At 41.5% G+C, this 27,807-nt stretch overlaps 1 protein-coding gene across 3 annotated transcripts in view; it reads right to left on the bottom strand.

The window, feature by feature from the left end:
• Positions 1-84: 84 nt before the first annotated feature.
• Positions 85-27,807, bottom strand: part of FSD1L (fibronectin type III and SPRY domain containing 1 like) — a 116,593-nt gene continuing 88,870 nt past the window's right edge. The window contains exons 9-14 of one of the 3 annotated variants that reach the window (XM_088472596.1): positions 22,383-22,512; positions 20,450-20,479; positions 16,713-16,813; positions 7,505-7,756; positions 6,127-6,215; positions 85-3,727 (exon numbers count right to left, since the gene is read on the bottom strand). In XM_088472596.1, the coding sequence (XP_088328722.1) occupies positions 3,605-3,727; positions 6,127-6,215; positions 7,505-7,756; positions 16,713-16,813; positions 20,450-20,479; positions 22,383-22,512 (725 nt within the window). In that variant the 3' untranslated portion in view covers positions 85-3,604. The remainder of the gene's footprint in view (positions 3,728-6,126; positions 6,216-7,504; positions 7,757-16,712; positions 16,814-20,449; positions 20,480-22,382; positions 22,513-27,807) is intronic. The other 2 variants (XM_088472597.1, XM_088472598.1) reach the window with 2 other exon arrangements.

Raw genomic sequence — 27,807 nt, 5'->3', positions numbered from 1 at the left:
AGTGCGGTTTGTTATGTTGTTTTAAAACAGTCAACGCCCGGATGAGGTTTTCAAACAGAATTCATATTATTTATTAATCTGCAGTAAAATCGCATCCAATGTGTGGTGGTTTTAAAAGACACAAAACATATGATGTTTATTGCAAACCGAACATCACACAAACCTGTTTGCTCCTGATCTAACCCTATAAACTGTAAATCAGCCATTTTTCCATAAACTTTATACTCACAATGCATGCAATTTGAAAACCCTCACCAATTAAATCTATATTTAAAACAATGTATTTTTGTTTTTGATATGATGTTGCAAACTGATGCTTGATGCATTGCACTGTTGATAAGGAACTCAGGTTGCAAACAACTTTTATGGAATCATTTTTTTTTTTACAGTGATTATTAGTTACACAATTGTTTAAAAAAAATAACACAAAAGACACATTTTTACTTGCAGTATGGACAAAAAATGCACTTTGATACTGTACATCCCTCGCTTAGCGCTATTCATGTAACAATTATCATTCAACTAAAAGTATATTAGCACAAATGTGCAATTATAGTATCCTAATACGTATGTGTTAAATGGATCACAAAAATTAAAGGTAATATTCAGGTGGGTTGTGTACAGTTGACAAGAACCCACCACCAGTTTGAAAATTTGGTCAATAGACCATTGCTAGTTTGTCATTATGGGTTATTTTTTATGAAAAAAACAATATCAATATAAAAAATTCACCTCACAAAGATATAGTTGCTATAAGAATAACTTGCAGCACGCAGACCCTTAAACTTAATATAAATAGTCTGTTGGTGCAAACAGTAATTCACTGAAAGTACTGATGGCCTTTAAAGAAACTGTTCATATATATTCACTTAGCAATGGCGACTGCAGAGCTGCACAAGATTTGTAAGGCCTAGTAACTTTATTTTGTAGCCCATATATATGTAACAACATGGTAGCACAGAAGTTGGTACTTGCCCAATCATTATATCACTGTTAACATCGGATGTTGGCCATACTGTAAGTGTAAATCATGTCGTTATTACATAAAGCATTGCCATGTTGTGTGATACCAGCAATTATCTCTATACTGTGTGGAACTTGGAGCAGTCGTAAAAAGGAAAAAAAAAAACGTGCTCAGCGCTAGGCTAAAAGGATAGACACATCAGTACTTATGGAAATGTATAAGATGCCATACATCTTCAAATACAGTAGCCCTGTAATACAAAGAGATGTTTACATGCCTCAGAATAACATTCATATATTACCCACACATTAATAGGCTGCCTCCTCCGGCTGTAGTGGGCGCCGTGCATCATATAGCAAAGGGGAAAATAAACCATCAGCAGAACAAGCTAAAGGATACATTGGTGCTTTATATAAGAGAGCAATGTAGATTACAGTATGTACTATATGTCAGCAAAGGCCTGCATGTATCACTGTGATGTATGAGTAACCTCTGCTTAACTGATATGGCTGAAGAGCATTGCAATCATCATTTATAGGACAACAGGGTTTAGGATTATAAGATCTATGACGTGGGTCACACTATTAAAGTTAGTATTTACTAGGTACAATAGGATAAAATAGGACTGACTGTGGGTGAAACCAAGGTAATTTTACTATGTGCAAACACATGTAACGGCCATTGGTAAACCAAGATGACCTGAGATTCACCCAGCAGTTTCTTCCATTATTTGGAAACAATTGTGGTGTTGAGTGCGTGAGAGTCCATGTATTATGAGATTTTACAACTGAGATTTGTCTTCCCTGTAGGTGAAACCCATTTTCCTCCAAATTCAATAAATATGCAGGGCATTATTACAGTGGTACGCAATTTGTGTCTAAGCGCAAATGTAAATTGCATTTTGTTATCGATGCAGGGTTGGTTACAAATGTGAGATGAGCCCGACCCTGCAAAACTAGCAAATGTGCCCCCCTGCAAATAACAGGGGCAGATGCAGCAAGATTACTATAGAGGAGGGATGTCTTAACTGTACAAGGATTGGCATAATCACAGTACACAATTCATACACATTACAGCAAGTGGCCGGTAAGTGTAGATAATACCCAATTTGTATGGATCATGTTGAAAGCAATATGAACAAGATGCAAATATAAAATGTTAACGTCTCCACACTAACATACTAGTAGCCTTCCTTTTTCCCAGCATAGGAATTATGCTCAGTACACTGTAATCTTGTTATGAGAACGTAGTCACAGCAGTTATAACATATTTGCATAATTGGATCAGTGTTAGACACATTTGGCGAATCAGACGTGGCCAGCGGCCATCATAATTATCAGCTCACAACTTGCATAGTACCCACAAGTCAGGTGACTATCTCGGGACACATTTTGTGCTGACATATCCCCCTCCAACCCTGTCTCTGCCCACTTCACAGAGGGGTGGTAAGGGCAAAATGTCCTCAGGGAAAAAGACACACGTGCAATAAAAAATATAATAGCCTGTTGCAGGGAAATAAAACCTTGCATTTACGTCCAACGGTCCACAGATCATTAAAACAAATAACGGAAACAAGTACATAAAATATGTATTATGCGGATATTTACCAGCCGCTCACTCACTTCAAGTGGGCGGCAGCTGGTACTGGGGAGGTCGCACCTAACTGCTGTATAGTTGGGGGACAATGGGGCTTGTCAGGAAAAAAAAGCACAAAAATGTATGTGATAATAAATCAACATATTGTTAATATTTATAAATAACATGTCAGATAGCCTTTGTTTATTAGGGCACAGATACAACATACATCTCTTTCATAGTCAAGGTGGTTGGATTCTGTTTTTGTTTCCAATTTATCTCTTGGTCAATGTGTGCTGTGTGTAACTGCATCAAAGACAAACCTATGAAGTCTTAAAAACAGTTATTTTTAAACTTATTAGATCTAATTACACCATGCAGATGTATTTCACACTTCCCTCAGCACACTTTAGTCCTCTGATGGATGAACCCTTCAAACCATATCAGTGTACACTCAGCCTCCCTAATTCTAAGTTACTATAGGCAATTGTTAATTGCTATCAGCGAATGCCAGTACAATATGACAGGTCAGATGAGCACCAGAGATGGTACCCAATGTCAATACTACCGTGAGGTCTTGCTAACAATATACAGCAGAAGCATATCATATCTGTAGCCTGAGGATAATGACAACAAATTAAAAGGGACGTAGCCTTGTTTAAAATCACATTTGCTCTACAGAACACTGTGTCCCACCCAATAAGCACAGAGGTGGTAGTGTGTAGAATTTAAAAATCAAGTCATTTAATATGCCTAGGATAAGTTGCATGGGTTGATCCATGGGTACAAAAACAACCCTGGCATATTGTTCATTTTCTGTCTGCCTAGCCACTACTTACTCAATGTCTTGTTAAACATTTGTAACAGATGCTAACATCAAATCTGAGCAGCATGGTCAGGCACCAAGGACACTGCAAGCGTCAGAGCAGCAGGGGGCGAATAACCCAAATGATCACTTTGCTCCTACTTTTGGTGAACAGCACCATAATGTTACTAAATAAAAAATAATTAGCAATCCACTCAGACCAGAGCAAATGTTCCATCCTATAAATTCAAAGTGTCATGTTATTGGGCAACACTGGTTAAGCTGCTAGATGAACCGCTCATCCCATTTTCAGTCTTCTGAAGTGTTCTGACAGCACTTGGAACTTGTAGTCCTGTGTACAATGTGATCCCGCCACACCATACCTGTAAGCAAAGATAATTAAGCAGAAGTTTACTTGATCTTGTTTTAGTTTTATTATTACAATAAATATTTCTGAGATCTATATAGTTTTTCTGCCTCATGAGGTACAAGCAGAAATCCGACTAAACTACTGCTAGTGTCGTTATTAGCGCATGCGCTAACAACATCACGACTGGCACTTAAGACGGGGAATGCAGGTTATAGCACATACACACCCGGCATTAGGCGATGTAACCTGCATCTCCCAACTTAAGTGCGGGGCGCGATGGGGACAATTGTATAGCTCCGGGAACTCTTTACCAACACTATTCAACATTGCATTTTATTGAATTGCCCCCCTCTGCAGTATAAAAATGACTTGCTGATGAACTAAACAAAAGAAATCAGTTTTAGATTGAATAAACCAAGATAAAAAAAAAATCTGTTTTGAATGCAATGAAACAAGCATTATAAAAATAACAGTGTTGCAACAGTATAAGAAACAATTGTCAGTCCAGCAATCCTGTAGTGTTCAACAATATGTGATTTATATGCAGCCAATATCCAAAGTATATGTTGCATAAATGTCAATCTGTGTATAACATCTATATTAGTGCTCCTTTGAAAATAGCAGACAGATATATACAAATTAATAATTATAATCGGAGTGAATAGGAACCCGACAGTTTACATGGGAAAAAAAAAAAAAAAAAAGTGAAGATGAGGTTTTGCCTATATGGAGTTTTCCACTCTCATAAAGTGCCCGCAAATAATGAAATAGTCACCGGTTCCACAAAAAAGTTCCCAAATGAAGTATAGAAAGATATGTAGTGCTGACTGCATAAAATCTGGTCAAGCCCGTTGCTCTTACCCGTATCACAGACATTTGCAGTGAGCACCTCTGATCCAAAATGTAAACACCAGGCGGGCTAAAAGGAATGCCGGCAACTGAATTCAGGCAAGAGCCAAATCGTGTGCTGGCTGCTAAAACAATAAGTTCCAAAAGAGCATCCCCTCACATAACTATAGTACATGCATTAATGACATGCATATAATAGTCCTCAGGACACACTGGGCAAAGCTGCATCGGGAGCCTTTGGCCCCGCCCCCACTGCACGACCTCATGCGCATAGGAGGTGGGCTTGCACAGGGTGCAATGCAGCCCTGTTACGGTACTGAGTTGTTACCATAGCCACTGGTATTTTAGCATGTTCAAATCTGGTTGTAGATTTAAGATTACTTATTACTGTGGAGGTCAATAGAGTGATCCCCAACGACCTTCTGAATGTAAGTTTGTCATACAGTTTCACTTGCTTTTTTTTTTTTTTTATTATTATTATTACAAAACTCAAGTCAAACACCAGTGGGTACCTGGCTTAGGTGAGCTAGTAGATTAAGAAATATTACTAAATGAGGCATAGCTCATGTGCAATGCCATTAAATATATAGGATGGGCCAGTAAACGATTGCTTATCAAGTAAAAAAACAAAACTCTTGTGTTGTCACTCCTCCTTATATTCTTCCCTTACACAAATGGGAAAGCATGCAAATCAATAAGCCCTAGAGTCCAAGACACTGTAATAGGTTGACCTATTCTTTACCCTCCTTCATGCTGTATGTTGTGAATTCAATGGCCCAATTGAGTCATGTGTGAATATATACATTGGGCCAAATGTAGTAATGTGAGAGTTTAGCAGTAATCTCTCACACTTTTTAAACTTGCCCAATCTAATAGAGCCTGAGAACATGGAAACTTGCATGTGTTTAGACTCAAAAAACTCACACGATTTAAACTCTCATCCAGATGTTTTCCCATTTTGAAGATAAAACTCGACCATTGTGAGAGATTACTGCTAAACACTCACATTTTCTAAACTCTCGCCCTATTACATTTGGCCCATACTGACAATATGAAGGAACAGATTTGACTTATTGTCTTAATTATGAAGTGATTTACATCATGGAACTGCATAAAGACTATAATATAATCTGTCTCCATAAATAGCAGCAAAAGATGGGGTTTATTTAAATAGCTTGATGTGCCATTATGATATATTTTACCCAGAGACTTACTGCTACAGTAAGTTCTGACAAAACTAATTAATTGCTGCTCTTTGATGGTACTGTTCAACAAGCCATGATCACCAAGTGCTTCTTTAGTCACTGTTAGGAGCACTGCTAAACAATATGATAAAGTAAAGTCAGTAGCCGTTTGGGGAGATAATAATGGAATAAAGCTGGTTTTTGGTTTGGTGCTGCAAATAGCAGAAAGATGTGTTAAGTCCCAAGTATTCCAGATAATAGATCCCACATGTGTAGTTCCATTTACAGAAGGCGTTTTCAGTATGCAGAAAATTAACATTCTCCCGCATAAACAAGTCATGCTGCTTTGTATGAAAATAATGGCAGGCTTCCTACTAACCATAAATCCAGGGACAACTGGCTGTGTAAACTTTGTTTTAAAGCTATAAAGTAGCTGCTTCGTGTCTGCATTGTAAAATGAAAGCTGACCTGCAAAGAAAAAAATAAACATAATTTTAGCACAATAATTGCTTTAAATATTAAAGGAGACATAATTTAAAGAAGATGTCAGAGGCAAATGATGCACAAGAAAAATGTACGTAATAAGTATTGGTTTTGAAGTGGCTGGTAATTATCCAATGTGATTAGAGTGTAAATTATACAAATAAAAATTTGCCACTGTTAGATTTAAGGTAGTATTTATTTTATAGTTGTAGCATTCCTATACTAGTCTTGCCTCTAACGTTTTAAGTATTTTTTTTTGTCATTTATGTATAAATAAGCAATTTTACCCTTGCAGCACAATACGTTAGCATAAACAGAGTATACAAGTACTAGTGCTGCTATGTTATGAACCCAATAAAACCTTTGGCCTCTACTACTGTCAAGCATGTCAATAAAGCTGCAGTACACAGGATGATAAGAAATCATCAGTTCCTATATAGCCTTTATATGCTTATTACATAGGGCACAAGGTATACATATTTAACATAAAAGGAATTTTCCTGCAACCCTGTTTGCCTGGGTAATCGGCATTTAATACAGCATGCTCTCAATGTTAAGTTTTCTCCAAGGCCGCATTCTCAGCCTCACATTATTACCCCTTTTCCATTAAAGACCCAGCTCCAACCCAGGACACTGAGCACAGACTAAGCATGGATCAGAGCCAGGTTTTACCCCTTTTACACCAGCGGCTGGACCTGGGTTATTTCCCGAGTTCAGCCATTCATACAGGACACAAGTTTCCGGCTTTACAGTGGATGCATGGGGTGATGTTATCTCCAAGAACTACAGAAGTCAGCCAATCCACTGGTATGAGGCATAACCCGGGTCATCGTGACCCGGGTTGCACTGTTTACACTGCACCATTACCTGGGTTCTTCCCGGGTTGAACCCTGGTGGTAGCGACCAGGGTCGGGTTCCCAGGTCACTCTCACCGAGTTATTTTTCAAGAACTCTTTTACACCGAGCCGCGACCTGGGTAGACCAGACAACAACTCGGGTTATTGCGGTAGTGGAAAGGGGGTATAAGAGAGCTTTAACACAATGTGAAATCTGGCCCTGGAAGGGAAAACGGCAAATGCTGACAAACTCACCTCGAGAGCTGAATTGCGTTGTCTGGTGCATTTAAGTCAGTAACGGCTAGAGTGCTCTACTTCTGTAGCAAATATACTCCATCTAAATGGTAAATGACCAACGCCAACTACTAATAGTACTACCCCAGGATTCAGAGCTGTTCTAACAAACTTTGGAAAAAAATTCAATAAATAAAACAGTACCTCCATCGAAGTCACAGTATATTCCTATTCTATATGGTACTGCCACTTCCAGGGCTTTAGCCTTGTTATTATGCTTTGCAGCAAACGATGCCTGCAGCCAGTTGTTCACATGTAAGCACCAGCTTGTGTTTGTCTTTCCTAGTTGGTCAAATTTCCCAATTGTTTTATACGAGATGCCCACGCTGTAGGATTTGCAGTCCTTCTGAGCTTTAACTTCCCAGTAATGCTGTCCACTTTCAATTGTTGTTTCACCTGATTGAAAAACCATTTAATGATCATTAGTAACCAATATATGTCAATTGTTCTATGCTTATAGTTGTTATTTTTACACTACAACAAAAATCTGATTTTTTTTTTACTTTTCGTTAAATCCTTTTCTCTGAATCCATTTGTGGAACACTGGACCATGGGGTTGCTTGTGGGGACCGAAGGAGCTGGCACTTAATTAAGACTAGTATAACTTTAAGGGAGTAGCTTCTCCCCTCTGAGCTCCTCCCCACTGACACCTGTGGTCTTCAGTATAACTTCAAAAATAGCCCTAAACCAAGGGTAAACCATCTAGTGTAACTTACAGATCAACCACTACCCACTCACAAACAAAGAACTGAGCGTAAGGGTGGGAACGCAGTGTCCCCCCAGATGGATTCAGAGAAAAGGATTTAACGGTAAGCACAAAAATCCGATTTTCTCTTTCATTCGATCTGGGGTACACTGGACCATGGGCACGTTCAAAAGCCACCCCTAGGGGAGGGTACGCTCAGAAAACCTGAAAGTAAGACTTTCCGACCAAAACTAGCATTCTTAGATGCGAACTCCGGAAAGCAAGAAAAACATGGTGAACCTGCTGGTGAACAGTTGACCTAACCGCCACTGGCAGAGTGGCTTCTCCCAAAAGCCACAACATGCATAGAGGGAGCCTTACAGATTAGGAAAACAGCCCCTGTGAGTTTAGCAGGGAGCCGCACCGCCAGGACTGCGTGGATACCAGACCCCGAAGGACTCCCCCCAGAGGCAGAAAGAAGCATAAATCGCAGTCACAACAAAATAAAAAAGACAGCGTCCCGATATGTTGTCAAGACTGCAGTATACCGGCCCTGCCTAGGCCGAAACCCATGTATGAACAACCCGTGGCCTAAACCTCCCCTGTGGTCAACCTGGGCCAGGAAACTTATCTTACCTAATCTGGTGAACCTGAGGTTGCAACCAGAGCCACCAGGCTGACGCTGACTTCAATGTTGATACCTGATCTGCAGAGGCAAAGACTCCAAGACAACTACGGTGACAAGTCAATATGAGCAAAGAGTGCAAGTATCTGACAGAAGCAGCTTCAACAACCAAAATAATCAGGGAGAAAACAATTTGGAGAAGCCAGAATGCAAGCGGATTCAGACCACCCCATATAGTCGCCACGGCAATGGCAAGTCCAACACCGCCCTATCAAGTCCAGTCTACCGCCTCAAGGACGAGAAAATTAAAAGGAACAGACTGTAAGCAGACCACTGCGAAAACTAAACTAAATAGTCAGGAAACTGCACCCGACATTCACTTAGAATAAGTGTCTTAAGAGGACGTCAGGGAGTCCTAAAACATAAGACATGTACGCAGCACTCACGCCCAATAAGAGAAATTGGAAATAGGATCCAGAAGGATTCAGACCCACTCTTTGTACCACAAAAGAAGAGGATACACACTCGAAGCCATCCAGGCATCAATGGCGCAACAAAAGCCAGTCTGACACATGAACTCAGTCATAAAATGCGGAGAGAAAAAAAAAAAAAAAACACAAAACCATAGGACAGAGACCTATGGTACTGTATGCTCCAATGAAGGCAACACATACAGCAGCCCAGAACTAGTGCGTAAGTTCACGTGGGACAGACTTGGCACCAAGGCAATGTAGAAAACCGTGGAGATTCCGACTTCCGGATCAGAAAAACCTTTGGTAACAATAGACCCCAGCGGCCAGTGCTAGACATATTGTGGGCCCTAGACCAGAGTAGGAACAACCAGCCTGTCTAGAGGACCAACTCCAAAAAAAACCAAGGCCAAAGCTAACATAGTCTCCATAGAAACTAGCCCTGGACATACAGCAGGGAAACTACCAATTCCTGTAGCTAAAGAGAAGCCTTGGAAAACCCATGGTAAACACAGCCGAGTGTACCGTAGAAACCAAGAACATACGTTCGAACAAGCTGGTAGAGGAGCTGCAGGATGTGTGACTCTGACACTTCCCAACAGATAAATGACCACCAGAGTCGCCGTGAGACACTATGTCCAGCCATACCGCTGGGATAAAAGAAAGAAGTTCCCGGGGCCCTTACATCAGAACCCATGGGCCCAGTGGAACCACACCCCAACAGAGGTGCAGCAAAAGACAGCTAGAAATCCTGAAAGCCATCCGTAGCTCACTGGTCTCAGTTTTCCAGAGGGGACCTTACAGGAATTGGCCATGCTGCTGCCAAACGTGAAGTACTCACCCCTTTGAACTGGTCGCAGTCTAAAGGACTCAAACCCCCTGCAGGGATTATCGTTCCCGAAAAAGGCTGAATACCCAGAACTCCTAGACTAGGCACAGACCCTAGAAGGGAAGTACTTGTACCCCCATAAGAGGATGCCAACCCTGAATGGAACCTTGGGCCTGATTCAGAGCCGAACTCTATTTGCGGTTGTTCGTCCAGAAAATAGGGGTGGCTATTCAAATGAACCGTTCGCTCTTTGCGGTCTGTTCACGCCTCTATGTCTGAACGAGCGAACAAAACTTGCGGTTGTTTTTTGAAAAAATACGCCCCCTGGCCGCTCGCATCCTACGTCATGTCCGCTATTTATTAGATTAATCGAGTACATCGACCAGCGTATGAACTGCTCGCTATTCTTGTGGTTGGTTTTTGCTACCACAATCTTGCGAGCAGTTCTGGCTATAAAATAACCCAGTGACGTGGTCAATGACGCTGCTGTATTAATTATGCACACCCTTAAAACGCCCGTTTTGACCTTTAAGCACGCCTGCGTTGGGATCTCCACTCCCCGTTTTCAAGCACCTTCCCGTTACCACCCACATACGCCTCATTCTGTCACTCAAAATAGCAGGCATTCGCTATTTAGCGAACAAACGATTTTCGGCCGCACTGACTGGTTCGCACATGCGTATTACGATCCGTACGCATGCGCAGTTGGGCAAACATCGCTCGGAGCGAACGAGCGGCTGCTTACGAGCGGCTCTGAATCAGGCCCCTAGCCCCCTACAACAAGGAGGAATGCACTGAAAAAAACAACAACAACCTAGGTCTGGGAGATGGATGTAAAACACCCAGGGATAATGGTCCCTTGAGGACGATCAAAGCAGACCTTTAGGTTACATCCCCTGGATGCAGCAAAGGCTCAAACCAGATGAAAGGTCCACTGGCCACCAAAAAAAGAACGGAGCCCTTGCCTGACTAGGGCAGCTACCACCGAAGTGCAGGACCCAGTAGTAGGACCCTTGCAGGTACTACAGTCTAAAAGACACAGTCTCAAGGCCATTGGTCAAAACAAAGGCCCTCATTCAGAGCCACTCGCTATTTGCGGTCGTTCGTTCTAAAACAAGGGGTGGCTATTCAAATGAACCGTTTGCTGTTTGTGGTCTGTTCACGCCTCTATGTCTGAATGAGCGAACAAAACTTGCGTTCGTTTTTGGGAAAAATACGCCCCCTGGCCGCTCACATCCTACGTCATGTCCGCTATTTATTAGATTAATCGAGTACATCGACAAGGGTATGAACTGCTCGCTATTCTTGGGGTTGGTGTTTGCTACCACAATTTTGCGAGCAGTTCTGACTATAAAATAACCCAGTGACGTGGTCAATGACGCTGCTGTTTTAAATATGCACACCCATAAAACGCCCGTTTTGACCTTTAAGCACGCTTGCGTTCTGATTTCCACTCCCCATTTTCAAGCACCTTACCCTGTTACCACCCACATACGCCTCTTTCTGTCACTCAAAATAGCAGGCATTCGCTGTTTTGCGAGCACATGAATTTCGGCCGCACTGACTGGTTAGCGCATGCGTATAACGATCCGTACGCATGCGCAGTTGGGCTAACATCGCTCGGAACGAACGAGCGGCTCTGAATCAGGCCCAAAGACAGCACCACGCCTGTGATTCAAAGTTCTGGCCTTTGGGGTAAAGATGTTAGAAAATTTACAGTACCAACGGCAGGGTCCTTGAACCAAGGTGCCTGAGACCACCAGGCCTATTGTGGACAAAAACCACTCGGCCATATCACTGAAAAAAAATGAATCACACAATGTTGGTACTCCCAAGCTTGGGACGAAACCTCAGACGTCCCGCTGGAGTTCTAGGAATAGGCGCAGGACTGTCCGATCACTTGGGCACACATACTGACACCCTGGGAAAAAAAAATATAGTCAAAGAAGCGCGGTGGAGAGCGACCCAGTACAGCCAGACAAGGTGTCCGCGAATACTGTCGATTGCGGCCGCCTGCTTTACAGGCCCGCCCAATGGCTTGGTCACAACTCATCTGTGTAGTCAACCTGGGGTCATAAAATAAGGTTCCACCGAGATCTGAACTTGAATGCTGGATTCAGAGCCTAGAGTGCTAACCTGGATACCCTGGAATCTGACTACAGGTTTTGTATTAGGCTGCAGCAGTGCACTGGTAATACCTACACCACAAGGTTGTTTGCGGCAAAAGAAAAGTAATCTACACTCAGAAACAGCTCCTGACCCTGTAAGAGACTACATTAACTGTGAAAAATACAACCGGTCAGTAACCTGCAGAACCCTGACACAGGTCAGGACCAGACCCCCACGAAGGAGGAATAACACCAAGGGCTAGGCTGTCTACACTAAGTGCAGCCAAAAGTTACACCGTATACAGGTGTGACCCAGGCCAAGTCCCGATGCTGTGAAGGTTGCCCACAAAACACACCAGACAGGCAGACTAAAAGCAATAACTTTGTGGAAACCAGGCTTCAACGTAGAGCTGAGCTGATGGTCCAGCAGCTGAACCAGATGAACACCCAGGCAATGTAGAGGCCCTAAAACACATTTGTTGAAATGTATTATTTTATATAGCAGGCCCCTGACCCAAAGAATACAGGGTGGGTGCGCACATTATGCAAACCTACCTAAACACTGGTGATGACCTCCTAGGTACAGTGCCATAGCAGACAACCGGAGATAAGGTATCAGATCTAGGCCATTTAACCGCTTAATCACCTCAATGTCACTGACAGCTGTAAGAACCAAACGTGGGTAGACCCCTGATGAACCACTCATAGGGATACCATCCAGGGGAGCATGCAGGAGAGACCGTATATATTGGTATTATTATTACCAGTTATTTATATATTGCACACATTCCGCAGCGCTAGCCCCCTGACAACCCTTCTACTGTAACAGGGGAACCTAAACCTCCGTGGGCTGGATCTCAGCAGCAAGAAAGCAAAAGGACAAGTCATGCACCCTGGCTCTCTGTTATGTAGGTACTGGGAAAAACCTCAAACTCTACATTCCATTGTGCCCGACGTCATGTGCGTTCCTCATCTTAATGAAAATGGGAGCCGCAGACCAACCCGCAAGATGGCGGTAGCATGCTGAGCCGGCGCTACTAACCCTCTAGAACGGCAGTAGCACTGGCCGGCTGCGGGTCCCAACGGGCTCCGAAACGGAGACCCGATTATTAGCAGTCAGGGGGTGAACGCCGTTCACCTTCCCAGTAGTCCGGCTGTAGTGCTCATCCTCATAGCCGACGGACCTCCGGGCTCCAAAACGGAGACCCGAGAGAGACTGCAAAACTGTTTGTCCTCCTTCCTTGCAACCCTTTTCCAGGCAGGGAAGGTTGCTGGTACCACAGGGGGGAGTCAGGGTGTGCAGCCAGCTCCTCTCCTGGCGCTGTCTTGCAAACCTTTCAATAGCAGGCCGGGAGTGAACGCAGTTCACATCCCCAGTAGTCCAGCGGCAGTGCTGATTAACACTATAATACGCTATATAAGAAACTGTTAATACATGAAAACACAGCTGCCGGACCTCTCGATGTGTGCGGCAGATGCAGCACATGTTGCAGACTAAGTAAAAATAAAGTTAATAATTAGCAGCCCTAAGAAAAAAGTCCCAGCTTCTCTGGGTACTGTGCATTACCACAGTCATCACCCCATGCCATTAAAACAGGGGTTACCTTACTCCCAATACTTGCGGATTCATAGAATCTGCAGTAATTTGGAAGATGAACTATCCCAAATGAGAATTATGGCAGAAAAATTCTTGAAAAGAGGATATTCACTACAATTGCTTACTACAGCTCAAAACAAAGCTTTGTCAGTTCCTAGAGAGTGTAACACTCCTACTAAAAAACATCTTGATAACTCAATTATTTGGGTGAACAAATTTTCTACGGCGAGTAGAACCATTATAGGTACAGCAAAGAAAGTTTGGCCATTAATTAACACTGACCCCGAGTTACCTCTCCTTCACAATTCCAAATTAATCCCCTGCTGTAAGCGAGGACAAAATTTGAGGGACCGTTTGGTCCGTACAGATATCTCAAAACATCAGAAGACTGTAGCAACACATTTTCTTTCAAAAAAACCTGGAAACTTTAAATGCTTAGGATGTATCACGTGCAGCTTTTTGGAGACGGGTGACACTTTTGTCCATCTTCATTCTGGACAAAAATATAAAATTCAACATGTTCTTTCTTGCAATAGCAAGTATGTAGTGTATTATATCCGATGCCCCTGTGGCCTACTTTATGTAGGCAAAACAATACGACAATTTAAGGAACGGATGGCCCTCCACCGCTCTGCAATCAGGCAAGCGTTGGAGGGTAAAGATAATGATCAACCTGTGGCCCAGCATTTTCGGAACCACAAACACGCTGGCTACCATCCGATACAAAATGATTGAGTGTATTCCTGATGATCCTAGAGGTGGAGATCGGGCTCAAGCCTTATTGAAGGCTGAGGCCCGGTGGATATATAGGTTGAATACTGTGCAGCCATCTGGTCTCAATGAGCATCCCCCCCTTACGTGTTTTTTGTAAATGTATTTTTGATTAACATGTTCACTATTTATTGCTCTTAGAGAAGTTGTATATTAGCCCCCTATATGCCTATACTGAGCATTATTTATATAACTTGTGGAGGTTCCTGTGCATGGTTCTGTTATATGTATTATCATGGTGACGGTGTTTTGTTTACATCACTATAGCAACGGATCCCGGCGGCCGGCGTCACTTCCGCTATGATGTGCGTGTTTGCTGACGTCAGTTCCGGGTCCAGTCAGCACAGACGCGGTGTATGTTACTGTATTTATTGTAAGAATTTTCATGTATTTCTTGTTCCTGACGAAGGTTTAATTACCGAAACGTTGAAAAGTATTTGGGCTCTTGTCCTCATTTCTCAAAAAAACGTGAGTGCCGCCGTGTTATTGCTCGCGATATATATATATATATATATATATATATATATATACACACAGTATGTGAATTAATGTGTGTGTGTGAGTGTATGCACATGGCATTTGGGTGTAGTGTGAGTACATTTTTACTTTGTATATGTATATGTAATTTTGTTTCACTAACATTTAGAATTGGAGTAGGGGTATTAATATGTGGGAACTGGCCTGATGCATTTGATGAAGGTTGTTGCAGAGTGCTGTTGATATGACTTGGTGAATTTATTATATTGAATATGGATTGCAAGCCTTAAAAAGGTCTATTCTTAGACCGAAACGTCGGTTTTCTTCAAATGCAACTCAGATCTACCTTTTTGTTCACAGATGAAAAATAAAAAATATTGATGTTTTTCAACTAAATCTGGTGAGTGCCCTTGTGACTACGCGACCTAATGTGTGGTACATTTCTACGTGCATACATATATATATATATATATATATACATACAGTATGTGTGTGTGTAATTTAAATATACATACACGCACACTAGGGATGGCCACTGACCATCGATGTTTTGCAAATCATTGATGGTCTCTATAAAAAAAAAAAAAACACAAGTGGTTTTGCCCTGCTGACAGGCACCGATGCTGCACATTGATGGCAGCCCCAACCAATGTTAAGGCAACATTGGTGGCTGTAGTCTCAAATTATCAATTAATTTTTTATTGATGGTTTCCCCACTGACCATCGATGGCACACCTGTCAATAACTACCATTACAGTATACCATATAAAATTGCAAATTTTATGGTATACTGTTTAAAAAAAAAAAAATAATAATTAATTCAATTGTTTTGGATAAGTTTTAAAAAATATGTTCTTGACCTAATTCTATCATAAAAAAACAACAATTTCTGAGCGGTTTTGGAAAAATAATTAGTCAGTTAAGTGGTTAAGGTTATACTAGTCTAAATTAAGTGCCAGCTCCTTCGGTCCCCAATAGCAACCCCATGGTCCAGTGTCCCCCAGATGGGATGAAAGAGAAATGTACAAAAGAAACAAATTATTTATGTGTGTAGGCATACTTAGTACAATATGTAGTCCTCCTTCCCCTCTTTATTTATGGGAGTTAGCTGCAGACCCTTCGTTGCTACAACAAACATGACATTCCAATTGCCCACAGTGCCTATTGTTCTGTAACTAGGAGAGAGTGTTGGAACATTCTAGTTCCACATAGAAGGACTCCCAGCCTGCTGAGAGATTCACACCTGGTAATGGGAATATATAGTGATTGTAGAACCGGACTGATCACTGACACTGACTCATCACAAACCTTACCAAGCTAGGGGGAAATTTATCAATCCTTGTGGAGTGGAGAAGTTCCCATAGCAACCAATCAGCTTCTAGCTAGCATTTATCAAGTACATTCTATAAGATTATGCATTTCCCCCAAAGGTTTGTGCGTTACCATTCAGGAGGGATGCTATGGAGAATTTGCATTTGCGAAAAGTAGCAGCTAATAGGATAGCACGATAAGTACTAGTTCGCACGATAAGCCACCTTTTCGCGGAAAGCTGGCTTATCACGCCTAATTAAATTCTACATAAATGCTGAAAGTCCCCACCCAACTAATATGCAGGATTATAGAGGTGTGCTACATAGTTAGTTCTAAGTGGACAATCCCTAAACACCTCTCAAATCTGAAACAAACCTCAAGCAGCAAAAAAAAGGCAGGTTTGCACTGAAATGCATCCCTTGCTATACATGAGTACTACAGTTACTTCAGAGCACATTAAAATAAACAGTAGATATTACCCAACACTGTATAAGATTCTCCTGTGAAACGATCTCTGCTGCCCCTCCCCACAGATGGACGAGAAGTGACAGATGTTCTTTTTGGAGATGGAGTTGCACTTCTATAAGACAAATACAAAATGTGAGCAAAAGACAAAACCATGAGCAATGTGTGAAGGGACAATATACCCATCTACAGAACTAAAATATAATTTAAAGGTTTATTACACTGGTTAAAAATACAATACAAATACTATATAGAAGAACTGCATGGCTGTATCCCACATGCATTCATAAAAGCTGGGATTTTGTACTGACCATTAAATTATTTATTTTCTAATACACTGGCTAAGATGGGTAATACAGGGACCATATTGTATTATTAGGGGAATAAAATTTAGGAGCTAAAAAAAGATTCTCCCTTCGGCTATCTTTTTTGCCTCTCAGTTAACGAACTGTTGTCCAAAATCAGTGGTGCTCACAGTTCAATAACAGAGAGAAAATAGTTTTTTATTCATTAATAAATATTTATTTATTTTTAATTTAGGCGTCAAGAACACCCATTCTAACATCAACGGTTAAGCTCCAAAGAACACAGCAAACCACGAGTATAAGCTGCAAAGTTTGAACTCACAAACTGAATCCAGGTCTACTGACAATTGTACCTTGCAATATGACAACTATGAGGTAGCCCAAATCTGGTATAGGATGTAAGGAGAGTGTGGTGCTTGGCAATGATGTCACAGCATGGTGCCACACTCCCACTAGGGAGCATCTGCCCTACATCCATACAAGTCTGTCAAACTGCATCAATTATAAGAAAAGTTTGCTAAGCCCCCAATCTAATTTATTTTCTTGAGCTGATCAGAGAGCAACAGCATAAACATAGAATATAAGGCAGATAGACTTCAGTGGCATTGGGCTACAATGATGTGTGCAATCACAGGGATGCCTATACTCACTAATGCTTGGCAGCATAACTCCTTCGTTTTATAGGCAATTTAAACCTTTTGTAATTTTGTTACTATTATTCTTTATCGCTTTTATATCAGAATGTAGTCATTAGGTTGATATTTACTATGTTGACAACACGATGTCGACATTATACAGTTTACTTACACAGCTAGGATTGTGGGCAAAAACAAATGCTGCTATTAAGACTATAGCACTCTTGGTCTAGGTACATTTATCCATACCTCCATAATTGGGGCATTGCCACACTTCCTCTGAGAAGGCCATGGGCACATTCCCAATGTTCTAGAATTGCACCTATATATGACATGTGGCACTAGCTCACCAGCATGAACTGAACATTCCTCCTAACTTCAGTGAATTAGGGCATGTGCTAAAATTGGGCAGTTTGGAGGTTTATTTTATCTGATCATTTAGCTGAATATGGGCCTGATTCCGAGGTGTACGCTTTTAGCAATGCTGCTGAGTCTTTGGATGTGGCATCATCTAAAATATGCTGATGCTGCAGGAATATATAGACACCTCCTGCCAGCTTTTGTGATTCGCTGCTGCGTCCAATGACACAGCACAGATCACTCTGCGCGACCATCGGTCATAGGAGTAGCCTTCAGCTGAAGCTGCAACACGGACGTAGCCACTGGCTTCTGCACGCACAGAAAACGAGGCTGACACTCCCTGACACTCTGCCCCCCAAACAACTGCAGCCTGTCAATCATAAACAAATATATATATCAGGCGTATTAATAATATATTTTTTCAAACAATATCAATATCTACTTCATACGAGCTGTTCCTAATAGTGGTTTATCTGTTCACCCACTGAATAGAAATATAGCACCTAGAACAGGCTGCGATTACTTATTTGTAAAAAAGATCTGATTATTACAGAAATCTATGTATAGAATATAGAAAGTAATTACCAATCATACGGCATAAGGTGTCAGATTAATACCCATAAGAATTAAGCCAATGTGGGCGACTCCATAGGTGACTCACCTGTTCCAGCGCTAGTAAGCTCCAACGTACTTTATACAAATTGATCTTTGTAAGACCGGGTTACTTTACTATCTATTACCAAGTCAGAATTCGAAGCATAAATACATTATGGTCTTTTAACCTCCACATATATTTATTCAATTTTGGGGACATCTACTGCAGAGGTGATCCCCTTGTCTGTTCTTATTGTGTATTAATGATTTAGGTTTATCTTATATATACCAGTTTGATATATATATATTTTTGTGTCAATTTGTGTCTGAATAGTGTGTGTTTTAATCTATTATTAAAATTCTACAACTTTATATGTTAAGCGCTCCTTGTTCGGACAATTACTTTCTATATTCTATACATAGATTTCTGTAATAATCAGATCTTTTTACAACTAAGTAATCCCAGCCTGTCAATCAGGTTGTGGCATTCGGCTACTGCTAACGACCTTGCAGAAATTAATCAGCACAGTAGAGATCCTGCACAAGCACCGATTGGCCACCGTCGGAGTTGTATGCAAATCATCAGTTTTGCATACAACTCTGAATCAGACACAATGTTGGAGACTTCACTCATTTTTTTTTATTTAATTTCACTTTTAAGTTGTAATGTACTGTCGGCTTGTAAACAAAAAAGAGGGGTGCATGTTTTTTAGCCACTGTAATTCCGTATTCATAGAGGCATAAACCACTGTAGCAGTTAAAGTGACACGTTTTAGTGACCTGTCTGGAAACATCAGCAGCATTCAAAATGCAACACCAGGCAAGATGCAAAACAAGCCATTCAGCAAACAGCAGGAACTCAGGCAACAGCTTCAAAAGGTACACTAGAACATAAAGATTAGGCAGAAAGTACTTACCAAAATAAAGTGTTGCATAGGAAAGCATGAAAAAGAAATAAAAATACAAGCCAAGCTAAGAACAAAAATTTTTGAGAAGTTTTTCCGGATAGGTTTTCAATATAGTCTGTGAGCCCTCGGGGGAGTTCTACCTTCCTATACAAGATGAAGGCAGAGGCTCCAGGGACTTTCCTAATATAGATAAACTGTCATTTATGGACAAGATGTTCCCAGAATTTCAGTTACAGTTTATGACTGTAAAAAATGGAGAACACTACATTTTATAATATAAAGCTAATATGCCCATTCATCTTACAACATTTATCCATAAATGACCAATGTATACACAGAAAGAATAAATGATTACATTTCCAGCAAACTGAATCCAGCAGCCTATCAGCGATAAAAGAAAGCGTACTTATATATTTCTTATTTTAACTAGCAAAGTAAAGTGCCTATAGAAAGCTGCAAGTACGCCTGGTGCGTGCTTATATGGCTATGCTGATAACCAGCTTTAATGACAATAATTTGTTGCCTTTTCATTTGGTCACTTCACTATGGGCTTAAAAGACTTTACTTAACACGTTACATACTGTTGGGGTTTATGCACATTTCTGACCTTCCTGGATTATTTTTGATTCCAAACTTCTTTACAATGAGAACACATAAGGTAACAGGCCCTTGCCTAAACGGTTAGGCACAGTATCTTTTGCAGTCAGAGTTCGTCTGTATCTATTAAAGTGAGGTCATTGGTATTGCTATTCTGGGACTATACTGTTCTTCTACTAGATTCAAAATCACAGACTCTTACAGCCAGAGAGGGATGGATGCTTTCTGTGATCTAAGGAAAGGCTGGCCAGACTGTTTGCATGAAGTTAGTGTTAGAAATAGTTGTATGCTACAGATTCCAGGCAAGGCAGAAGAGAGGTCCTAGTGCTACTCATATCTACATTATCTTCACCTGGGACTGTTCCTCAGCGTAACATGGCCACTGTCAGACAACAGAGATAAGCAAACGGTGAGTTATTTGGTGTGCAGTATACAGGAGCATGTGTCATGGTATTAGGGCATGTGTCAGTTTGTAATCCAGTGCTCCCTGCAAATTGGGCTTTTAAGATCCCCACACACATAGCGGTATTTTACACGATCTGGCCGATTCCGACGCATCAGAACGATAGATCGTGTAAAATATGCCCAAATCATGAGTAAATCGGGAGTCCCCACTCACGATCACGATGCGATGCGCGTCCCCGCTGGTCCTACATCGCATCGTCAGATCTGCCGTGCTGTAGGGCAGATCTGACAATCTGGGACCCAATGCACTGGAGAAATGTCTGGATGAACGATAGATCGTTTGAAGATTGGACACTGCAAACTCCAAATCGTATGCAGAGCCGCCGAGGAGAGTTTTCAAGAGAAATCGTGCACGATGTCGGATCGTGAGCACATCGCTATGTGTGTAGGCACCTTTAGCACCAACACTTATAGCTGTTTTTATTGCTTTACAAAAATAATTGATTGCCACTATTGCAACTAACATGTTATTTATATGACAATAAAACATATTTAAAAGTGATAGCAGCAATATCTAAAAGATTAAGGAGTCAGTGATAAAAAGAAGGGGATCATAACCATAGATAAAAAAAAAAAATACTATGTTGTCAGCATTTATAATATGTCAAAAGGGTATTATGTTTTTATGGTTGTACCCTTACTCACGGACAAACGGTTATATTTATGTTTATTTTTTACTGATGGTGGCTCAAGTACTAACAGCGGGTAAATCACTGCCTTGGTGAGCTGTTGGCCTACTAGATGTACATTATGGCAGGAAGGGGCCCATGCTGCCAGTCCCTCTTTTACAATGTGGCCAGCTTGGCAAAGCCCGGTTTAGCGGTAAGCAGCAAATATAAAGCGCTGCTGCTGACCATTTTGGAGGGGGATGGGAGGGTGCACAGCATTTAAAAAAAAACATTTACTGAAACTGAACGTTCGCTCCTGGGTGCACAGGGCCGCAAGTAACTTGCAACTCTAAATTTAAATAACTTTATATAAATGTTCAGTGTGACAAAGCACATTTGTCTTGCACACCTTACATCCAACACGAAATGAGGACCTGTAGGTGTAATGTGAAAGCTTCAGTGTAAGTAAGTGAAAGACATTTTTAAAATACATTCTAGAAGTGGAATTCTTGAAATATCATTTTGTTGGTTAAATATTGGCAACAATGGGTTCACTGATTAAGCTGTCAGATAAAATGTATGTCAGACCAACAGACATTTTATGTGACAACATGTGACCTATTAGATATCCTGGCCATACATTGAAGCAGATGTACGAAGCCTTGGAGAGTGATAAAGTAGAGGGAGAAAAACTACCAACCAATCAACTCCTAACTGTCATTTTTTAAACACAGGCTGTAACATGGCTGTTAGGAGCTGATTGGCTGGTACTTTTTCTCTCTCCAAGGCTTAGTACATCTCTCTCATTGTGAGATATCTCAGTGCATGACCACACAATATCTGTTTTCCTCCCCAGGAGAGGAGACATTTCCCCATTCCTCCCCTGTGAAGGAACAGGGGAAATGTTCGTCGCTTGGCCCAAGGCAGCATACATTGCCCAATGTGGCCAATCAGCAGTTCTCAAATTATTAGATCTTTTGGACATGTCTGACAGACCGATAATTAGTGATCAGTCGTGCAAATACACTGTACAATTATCTGGCTGATCTGCTGATACTTGGCGGCTTGGACAGATCATTGCATAATGTATGCCCAGAATAATTTTGGCATGGACAATAAGGAACAAACTGACATATTCCCACAACCAGAATGTACAACAGTAGAATATGGTGAAACACAGACAATAATAAGTAATAAGAAATCCACGCTTACCTGCCTTTATTCTCTTTTCCTTTCACCTTACTTTCTTGACTTTTACCAGCCATGGGATCCCATTCTACATAGGAGTCTTCCACTTTCAGGTTAAGATGGGAACATGTGTTGTCAAGGCCAAAGGTCAGTGCTGCAGTACAACAAATAACAAGTTGGAGGTTTTGTATGAACGTTGCCGCAAACATTTGACCTTACAATCTTTTTACAGCAACACTACAGGCTCCTTCCTTCACTGATCTGTGCTGTTGAGGGGATGCAGTCAACATTCTGGACACACCTGTCAGAATCCCGGCGCCGGCATCCCAAAGGTAAGTAGCAGGGTTTGGGGGAGGGTTAGCGTTAGGATTAGGCACTAGGGGGAGGGTTAGGATTAGGCACTAGGGGGGAGGGTTAGGTTTAGGGTGCGGGGAGGTTAGGTTTAGCCACTAGCGGGGCTTTAGGGAGAGGGCGAGGATACCGACTGACAAGTGTCTGTATCCTAACCTTGTCGGGATGATGGTGTCGGGATTTTGACCACCGGCATCCCATACCAAACCCCTGTTGGGAAACCAAGCTACACTATACTACTTGCTGAGGTGAATGTCTAAATATTCTCAGTAAAGCGCTGCGTAATGTGTACACTATGGGCCTAAGTCAGAATTGTACACTACTGCTGCAGAAATTGCGATTTTTTCAGAGGATGTGCGCAAATATGCTAATCATATAGCCACCGAGATTTGTATTGGGACGCCCGCCAGAGCCATCACGGCTATACGCACCTGCATACACAAACGCAGCATCGTACGCTGACAAACATCGACTCCCCGAGTGAGTCTATGGACACTCAGAATGGCTGACGTAATTGAAACGCCAGAGCTATGTTTCTTGGGTTCGCAGATGCAGGATTTGATATGCCCATGAAAAGACACGTATTTGCCTCCCCCACATGTTCCATGTCTGACACTCACAGTGCGAATAAAGACTTGTAGCATGCGACTACGGAAATGTAACTTGACGCATGCGCAGTGGCAAAAAAAATCCCTTGATTTGAGAAAAGATCGGCATTGCGTACAACTCTGCATTAGGCCCTATATAAATAACTGCTAATACATAAATAAAGGACCACTAAACCTAACTGCAATGGCTGCAGTGTGTAGGAAAGTGCCTGCTTCCAGGATTAGAACTTTATCTCAAACATCTGCAGTTTTGGTTCACTCCTGAAATCTGTACATAAATATGTAACTGTTATCAGACCACCAGTGTTTCAGGTTTGGTGATTTAATGGCCAAAACAGACAAAAATCGAGAGAGGAATAATAAAAGGTCCCTTCTCTGAGGGCTCCCAGTGCTCACTCAGTTCCCATGTACTAATGTGACATGACTATGTGGCGTGAATGCTTGGGAACAAGCTGACATGTCTTTACCCATTACAGTTCCCGCAGTATCACAGCCTTATTACAGAACTTTACACAGAATTCTTCAGGGTAAATCAGCTTCTACTGGAAGGAGCTCTAATATTCCCCAGGTGACCAAAGGACTTGCTCGCTTCTTTCTATAAATATTAATAGTATTGAGAATACGAATAGAGACAAATAAATACAAATTCCCCAAATATGTACCTACTATGAAGAGGTACGAGTCATTTAACTGGACTTCAATAGGACCATACCTCAAGGTTTAAAAACACAATCAGCTTTCATGTATGAATGTATAGAAATAGGTTTACACCATACAACTGATATTAAATATGTAAAAATTATTTGTATTAATAGTGAGTTCTATTGTTGTCACTTCATTGCTTATTAGGATAATATGTATTACATTCCTTCACCGTAAATTAGACAATAGACATCACAAAGTCAGCAGCCATTGCCAGCACAGGCCAAGGCAGGTCTGCACACTGCTTATAGCACAGTCTTGGCTCATTCTGTACATGTCATCTTAATGTACAAGCTAATGCGCATCCTTATACAAACAAAGGAAAGGCCAGCAATGTCTTATTCATATCATTACATGATCTTATACCTTGTGGAATAGCTACGTTGATGTACATTTGATTCGTAATGTGTGGGTAGCAATCAGAAAACCTGGGGCTTTGCTCACCCATTACCAAAGAGCAGCCTACATTTAATATGCTCAACATGTTTTTTCAATGTGGTCTATATTTAAATGTTATATTCTGTCATAGTATGTCAGCTCTAAATAAATCTACATTATAAATATACAACACTTGTATATTATATTCATTTACAGTATTCTGCTTGTTTGCACCGTAATGGGAATTTTTACTGTAACGTGTACATGATATAATACATCTAAAGTTATACTGAATACTTTAGGCCAATACTTAATAGTGATGCTTTATACACTGGGCAAATCAGATTTACACTTCAAAGTTAAAAAACTTGCACATGTTAATGTATCTATATGTCATTTATAAGTCACGGACAACGTCATGTAAAAAAAAAAAAGGTATTAAAAAAAGACAATTCATTGTGGTTGAGCCACAATTGTACATTTTAGACGATTAGCATGTGTACATCTATTAACACTACCAGGCAATGAGACGCTGTGAGCGCCTGGCACAGACTGCAGTAGAATGGCATGAGCAACATGATCACAAGGAATGAGGTTAATGTGTTGTGAACCTGCAAATAGATGTACGTCCTTTAAGTAGAGTTTATGAGGGTCTAATTCTTTTGTCATCAATACTGTTTAAATGTCTTTTGGCTATCTGCAATATACTACAGCAGGGGTGGCCAACCAGTCAGAGGCAAAGAGCCAAAAAATATCTGTGGTCAAGTGAAAGAGCCGATCGCATGCACTGTCACAAGGCCACTCCCCATTTTTGTGCGCACGCCTTTAGCATGACATTCACAGGAGCATGACCTTGTGTCACACCCCCACATATATAGTCACGCTGGCGGCGAGCCCAGCACATTGAAAATACACAATTTACATAAAGGCCCTCATTCAGACCCACTCGCAAGCGGGCGCACGTACGTTAGGCGTACGTACAAAATTATTTAAATTCAATGGCTCGCTCGTATTTTCTTTCGCATCTAAAATTCCTCCCTAAACTCAGGCGACCCCTCCTCTAACTAACGAGCGTGCGAAATAGCGAGCGTACATCCCCGAAATGGCTTGAAGGGAACGCACGCACAAGTGAAACCGGAAGTGGCCTTGTCAGATGTCGATTACCTGCTCCTTTATTCTGCCTACCTCCCTCAATCGTATCATGCCAATCAATGTATCAATTAGCTTAATTGTTGTTGTTTTTTCAACACAATGCAAGAAACTTTACTCTTGTCCGTGTTTGTGTTTACCCGCAGAATACGTACGGATGGAACATTCGCTTTTATTGTTCAAAAAACATGTGAACCACAATTAAACAATTGTTCTATTGCTGTGGATCCCCGCATATTTTCCGGGTTTCATTTCTTTATTTAAATTTGCAAACGCATGTCACTGCATCAAGCCTATCATAACTCTCCAAAGATTTCTGGCCCTGTCGAACACATGACTCATACACTAACCAATAAAATTGCTCCTGTTAATTTCCAAAATACATTAGCCAATCAGAAATTTTTTGCACACTTTATCAAAAATGTTTTGTATGAAAAACTCCATTGCCATCATGAGAGCCTCCGCATTCACCAGGCGCGAGCTGCTGGTGCTTACGGAGGTGATGGATCGCCGTATCACCAGCCAGCCTCCACCCATCACCAACCGGCAGAAGCGCTCCGCGTATGCGGAGGCACGGTCCCGCCTGCGGTCCTTAGGTTCACGCCGCAACATCGGGCAGCTGGAGCGCAGGTGGTCAGACCTGCAACGGCGAACGCCACGCTTGCTGGCATGCTTTCGCATGCAGATACTGGAAAGTAAGTGTTATGTATTGTGGTTTTCATGTTTGTGTTTGTGGGGCAAACTGCGTGTGCATGTTTTCCTGTCTGTCCTATTTATTATTTGTCCTCATATCTGCGTGTGCATGTTTTCCTGTCTGTCCTATTTATTATTTGTCCTCATATCTGCGTGTGCATGTTTTCCTGTCTGTCCTATTTATTATTTGTCCTCATATCTGCGTGTGCATGTTTTCCCTCTATTTCTGTTTTTTTCATTCTACTCCTATTTGCATGTTTTTTGTTGGTGTTTTTTTTTTTTTTATTTGGGCCCCGGATTTGGCCAGAAACTAACCTCAATTTGTTTGACATATTTTAGGTGGACAGCCAAGACTACGCCGTCACCGTCCGGCCAGACGGCGTTCCCGGCCACTATCCCCAACCCCCAGCCAACACTCCACCCCAAATATTTCCCCTATACCCCACTCCTCCCCAGCCATCCCAGACCCTCTCCCGGAACTGTCGGGCCTCATTCCCCTCCGTCCCACTTCCCCCTCTCCTCCACCCACCCCTCTTACAATTACCCCCTCCCCGGAGTCCGTCATTACCCCTCCCCGTTCTTTGGGGAATGAAGGCTCCTCCGAGGAAGAACATGGAGGGACTTCCGGAGCTCCCGTTTTGGCTCCCGGTATGTTTTTCTTTCGCATTTTTTTTAAGCACAAACTGTTTGTATGTAATCATGTGTCGTGCCTTTATTCGTGATTTTTGGGTTTACTTTTGGTGATTTAGCAGTTTGCCTTTACCTCTTCCTGCTGGTTTCAACATACACATATCACACCTGTGGGAATTTGTACATAGGCCTGGTATTTTTGGCAGCACCCCCTTTTTGTTTTGGTTTCTTTTTTTTAGGTTTAGGAGTGATTTCGTTGTGTTTTTTTTTTGTTAATGTGGCTTCCCTATTGTTTTATTAATCCACACACTTTTCTCACACACAGAGGAACAGAGGCGTCGGCAAGAGGTGGTCGAATGTGTTGGCCAGATACGCCAACATGTCATTGGCGTTCTTGTGGGCCTTGACCGGCTGTCTGGCATCCTTCGCCAGTAGTTTTTTTTTGTTTTTTTTAGTTTTCTAAATAAATTGTTGATTTCGAATATATGTTCTGGCTCATTCTTTTTTTCCCAAAAAAAAAAAAAACCCTGACATAAGTTGACTGTTCCTGCAAGGATTTCCCTTTTTTAAAGTTAGATTGTGTTTTGTATTTGTATGTAAATCAGCCACAAGAAACACAGAACAGTAACACCTAGTTGGTGTGCAAGCTGCTTAGGCCAATCTTCCAAATCCAAAGGTTTGGACAGGCTTCCTTTTGGTGTGGGTTGGGAACCTGAAAACATATTTCAGTTTACATCAACTGGTGTCAGTACTGGATTACCCCTTAGTCAAATGTAAGGTGTGTTAACCTGGTTACACTTGCTGTTAACGTCCAAAAAAAGGAAGACCATTTCACTCTCCAAACATTTATTCACAACATAAATGAGAAATCAAAGTGGTCACTCCCTCAAAAAAAAACACAGTGATAAACTCAAATACAACACATACAAATAAAATAT

Source organism: Taudactylus pleione, unplaced genomic scaffold (genome assembly GCF_031769625.1).
Source record: "Taudactylus pleione unplaced genomic scaffold, aTauple2 ptg000127l, whole genome shotgun sequence".
In the NCBI taxonomy this organism is placed as follows: Eukaryota; Metazoa; Chordata; class Amphibia; order Anura; family Myobatrachidae; genus Taudactylus; species Taudactylus pleione.
Note: the sequence above shows the minus strand (reverse complement) of the source record. Positions and strands in the feature narration are given on the sequence as shown.